Consider the following 5,000-nt stretch of genomic DNA (forward strand, 5'->3'; position numbering starts at 1 on the left):
TTGTTGTTTTGTTTTGTTTTTTTTTCTGTTTTTTTTTTTTTGTTTTTTTTTTTTTTTTTTTTTTTTTTTTTTTTTTTGTTTTTTTTTTTTTTTGTTTAGGATCAATTTCTTTCCAAAGGAATGATCCTTAATTTGTATCTCGAGGATTCGACAAGGGATTTAACCCGTCATGCGTGAGCATTATACTTGGCCGTTATAATTGAATTACCTCCCTTGCATTATAAAGTGGAGAGATTTTGAAAATTTAACCAGAAAACTCGTCCTTCAAATATCGATCGATTTAAATCCAGGTGTATCCAGGTGAATAATGACTATCTGGTCGTCAAAACCTTTGTCTCTTAAAATGGTTAGATCCCGTCCTACATAATAAGTGTTACTGTTGTCCAGGGACCCCTTGTAAAGCGATGTGAGCACGTTTAGTGGATAGTGCGCTATATAAACGCTCATAACAATTTTTAAAGCTCAGGTGATTTTTCTACGTCTAGTGTCATCTTTGTTAATAACTTCATATCAATGTTTGTGCGGCTATGTGGTCTTATGGTATATGTCACTTGCCTCGGACTGGAAAGTCCAGGGTTCGAATCCCGCTCTGAGTAGCGTACAGTTGAGTTGTTGGAAGGGGTTCTTTACTTTCATTCTTTTGCCGTACTCAAGTGTAAAATGAGTACCTGGGCGTTAACAGAGTTGCCCCTGTCGGATATAAAAATGTAATATTGCCTAATAGGCATCATGTCTCGTCCTACGTGTTAAGTGTTGCTGTTAGTTAGGAACCCTATAGATAGTATGTGTTTGGCTAAGAGGCTCACAACATTGCCATCCGGAAGTATAACGGACCAACACACAAAACTATGCGTAACCTTAAACGTTTATAGCCTGGTTAATATAGTTTAGTGAGAATTACTCATAAACGCGGATGACAAAACAACAATAACAAAGACCCGAGTGGCGTCAACTTCGTGTTATCTATATAAAGAGCTTTGAGCACGTTAAGTGGAAATAGAAAGAACGAAATTGACGTCACACAGCATTTTGTTCGTGGTTTTAGACAGCCATTTTGGTGGTTAATAGTTCTCATTGAATTATAATATCGACCAGACTATAAACGTTCACGATTAATATAAATAATTTTGTGTGTTTTGGTACGTGTTATCCGGTTGACGGATGTTGTGATTATTTTACCTAAGCGCATAGCATCAATTTCTCAAATGTTAGACCTTAGAATACATTAGAATGTCCAACATTTGAGCAATTGATCCCATGCGTTTAAGTAAAATATTCACAACATCCGCCATCCGGGTAGCACGTACCGAATACATAGATTACGATCATCATCATTCCTTTTTCACCCTGGGTCAGGGTATAGGCCACAGACAAATAGTTTCCATCCTTCTCTAGCCATTGCTAACTTTTTTTTTTCTCGTTCCATGTCTTATCACTTCTCTGTATATCAGCTTCTTTAATTCTTCTCCATGTTCCTCGTGGCCTTCCCCTTGATCTTCTGCCCTGAGGGTTCCAGTCCAATACTTTCTTTGCTATAGTGGAGTCATTCTTTCTAAGGGTGTGTCCAATCGTAGCCATCGTTACTTATACTTATAGCCTGACCCTAGAACCCTCTAGGACTGGCAGTTTGACGTAATTTTTTAGGTTTGTACAGCGTCTAGTGAGTTGTCGTTAGTAGAGCTTAAGGAAAAAAGTTATTTCACCGGTTGAACTATTGAATACAACTCACGATTTGTTTTCTTTTGTGGCAAAAGACTGGCATTTTGGCGTCATGTTTTTGTCAGTGTCAGGCTATAGATAGTATGCAGATGACGTCACTCAGGCCTTTGTTATTGTTTTTGCCATCCGCGTTTGTGAGTTGTTCTCACTAAGCTGTATTAACCAGACTATAAAAGTTCACGGTTACACAGAGTTTGTGTGTTGGTCCGTTATACTTCCGGATGGCAATGTTGTGAACTCCTTGGCCAAGCGCATTCTATCTATAACTTTACGATGGCTACAGTCCAATCCACATCCATCGTCTTCTTCCTATTTCCTCTCCAACTGGTTTCTACTGTGTTCTTTTCCATACTTCTTCATTTTTAATTCTATCCATCCATTTTATTCTGAGTAGCTCACGCATGCACATGTTTACGAAAATCTGTACCCTCCTTATACATGCCTGTGATGCGTTCCAAGTTTCACATCCATACAGTAGGACAGACTTTACGTTTGAGTTGAAATTATATATTATTATATCATAGAATAAAATATGACATATTTTACAACCATTCCATTGCAGGTCAAGGGTTTTTTCACCCATTCCCGTATCACCGCATCTGTCATTCTCAGCTTCATCATACCAACCGTAATGATTACGGTACCCGTGTATTACGTCAACCGACTCCAGTGGGTCCGAATCCCGGGACTGAACGAGACCATACTTCGGGTTGTGATGTCCGACGATTTCTATGACGTCAATGTGTGGACCACGCCTATCAACACGGTTATCTTACTGGTTATTCCATTCCTCATCGTGTCCGTCTCTACAGCCATTATGATAAAACATCTGAAACAGACGATCACTTGGAGACTGAGGATCTTGACGGCCGTTGATCCAGCTTGGGCATCTAAAAATGGAAAGAACGTTTCCCTCGCTGCAGCTTCGGCAGTAGCAATACAACAAAAACAAAAACAACAACAACAAGGAGCATCAACAGGAAATTCAGCACCAAACGAACTCTTCGTTCAAAAAGAAATTCGAATTATAAAATTGGTCCTGATCGTGTCGTTGATATTCTTGGTCTGTTACGCGCCAAATGTGGTATCGGTGATGTTTGTTGCTTTCACCAAAGGTTACAACATAAGAGAGACCGATGACTTCGAGAAGCTGATGGGATTTGTCACCATGTCTTTGGGAACCGTCAATTCCAGCGTCAACATTTTCATCTATCATAATTACAGCACAAACTACAGAAAGAGCTTTAGAAATGTGTTCTGTCACAGCAAGCGATAATCATTCAAACCCTTATTTACTGTGGAATAATATTATTATCTCAATTATCATCATCATCATTATTATTATTATTATCACCATCATCGTCATCGTCATCATCATCATCATCATCATCGTCGTCGTCGTCGTCGTCGTTTTCGTCATCGTCGTCATTATCATCATCGTCATCACCACCACCATCATCATCATCATCATCATCATCATCATCATCATCATCACCATCACCACCACCACCACCACCACCACCACCACCACCACCATCATCATCATCATCATCATCATCATCATCATCATCATCATCATCATCATCATCATCAGTAACAGCAACACTACCAACAAAAGCATCATTGTCACGAATATTCGTTTATCAGTATCACCATCACTACCACCACCATCGCCATCAACATCATCATCATCATCATCATCATCATCATCATCATCATCATCATCATCATCATCACCATCATTCTATCTTGTCACACTATTATAACATCATAACAATCATCTAGACCTGCCAATTTGAAATAATATGAAGAGTTCTTAGTTTTCAGGGGTAACAACACAGTAGACAGTATAACTGTCTTTAAAATTCCTCAACCTGTCTATAATAAGTGAAAATTATGCTTTTAAATAATTTATTTGCTAGCTCTGGCACCAGAAATTCGTTTTCAAGAGGCTATATTGAATTCAAAATCGTTATAAACTTGTGCGGCTATGTGGTCTTGTTGTATGACACTCGCTTTCGGATCGGAAGGTCCTGGGTTCGAGTCTCGCTCGGTGCGTAGTTGAGTCCTTGGAAAAGGCTCAGGTGTAAAATGAGTACTTGGCAGTTAACAACGTTGTCTCTGTCAGAAAAAAATTGTAATATCGCCTAACAGGCGTAATGCTTCGTTGTACATGTTAAGTGTTGCTGTTGGCTTGGGACCCCTTGTAAAGCGCTATTAGCATGTTTAGTGGATATAGCGCTATATAAAAGCTCAGGTTTCAGTTGTATAGAGAGTGTGTGCTTGGCAAAGAAGCTCACAACAGTGCCAAAAAAAAAACAATAACAAAGACCCGAGTGACGTTAACTTCATTCTATCTATAAAGTTCTCGGAATGGAGTAGAAAATTCGTAGTTCTACGGAATTTTCGTAGTAGCGGGCAGCTCTGAATCATCACAACTAACACCCAAATCGATATTGTTATCATTATTGTTGTCATGTGGACGATATCCTGTTGTGACTTTATTGTAAGCTTTAAATAAATATTAACATTGTTTCGTCAACATTAAAAAAGCAACTTCATCCGTTGTTTTTATCCTTTTTTCATAATGACAAATATGTGTGGCTTGAGTGAAAATATAATATGGGTACGTTAGTATGAATAGACACCTCGTGGAGGAAATATAAACACGCCCCTCGGACATAGTCGGAATGTAAACAAATCAGTGCTAAACTAGGTAAGTAAAACGTTATCCAGTGGTAGACATCAGATGTCTAGACAGAGAACTTTGGCGGGAAAATCACTTATTACTTTCTTACATAGGCCCTTACTTATTTAACTGTCGTAAACTGGAAAGACGCTTATTTAAAAATTTGACCCAAAAACTTGTCCTACAAACTTCTTGATATTCTATTGTCCTTCAGAGTCATTGGGCCCAAGGAGATGGAGCTTATCTCGGTTTCTATAGCGTGAAATAGCGGACAAAAGCAATTGCTTGCTTGCTATCCTTTTCATAGGACGCTAGTCTATCGCAAAGTACTTTCCGCCAAATCTAACAGACTCAGCTACCCAATCATCGCTGGGTGAAACGGAGGGGGGAGGGGGGGGGGGTCAGAAAACTGAACTCGGGAGAGATATCAATCCCTTTGCGTGTGAAACGAGTGCTCTACCAACTGAGCTATCGGGACCCCGATACAAAATTTATATTGAGCCCATTTTGTTGCCATTGCTCTCTATGACTTACTTGACTTATGCCTCTTGTCTCCTGGCAAAGCATAATATGGCCTCAACAGCACTCTTCC

At 39.3% G+C, this 5,000-nt stretch overlaps 2 protein-coding genes across 5 annotated transcripts in view; both read left to right on the forward strand.

The window, feature by feature from the left end:
* Positions 1–2,995, forward strand: part of LOC144980566 (uncharacterized) — a 3,818-nt gene extending 823 nt beyond the window's left edge. The window contains exon 2 of the mRNA XM_078928241.1: positions 2,282–2,995. Within this exon, the coding sequence (XP_078784367.1) occupies positions 2,282–2,995 (714 nt within the window). The remainder of the gene's footprint in view (positions 1–2,281) is intronic.
* LOC144956203 (stimulated by retinoic acid gene 6 protein-like) overlaps positions 1–5,000 on the forward strand; it is a 744,310-nt gene that overhangs the window by 139,993 nt on the left and 599,317 nt on the right. The gene's annotated exons all lie outside the window — the stretch shown is intronic.

The sequence above is a fragment of the Berghia stephanieae genome, chromosome 10, assembly GCF_034508935.2.
Source record: "Berghia stephanieae isolate SIO BIC M18660-M18661 chromosome 10, UCSD_Bste_1.3, whole genome shotgun sequence".
Lineage (NCBI taxonomy): Eukaryota > Metazoa > Mollusca > Gastropoda > Nudibranchia > Aeolidiidae > Berghia > Berghia stephanieae.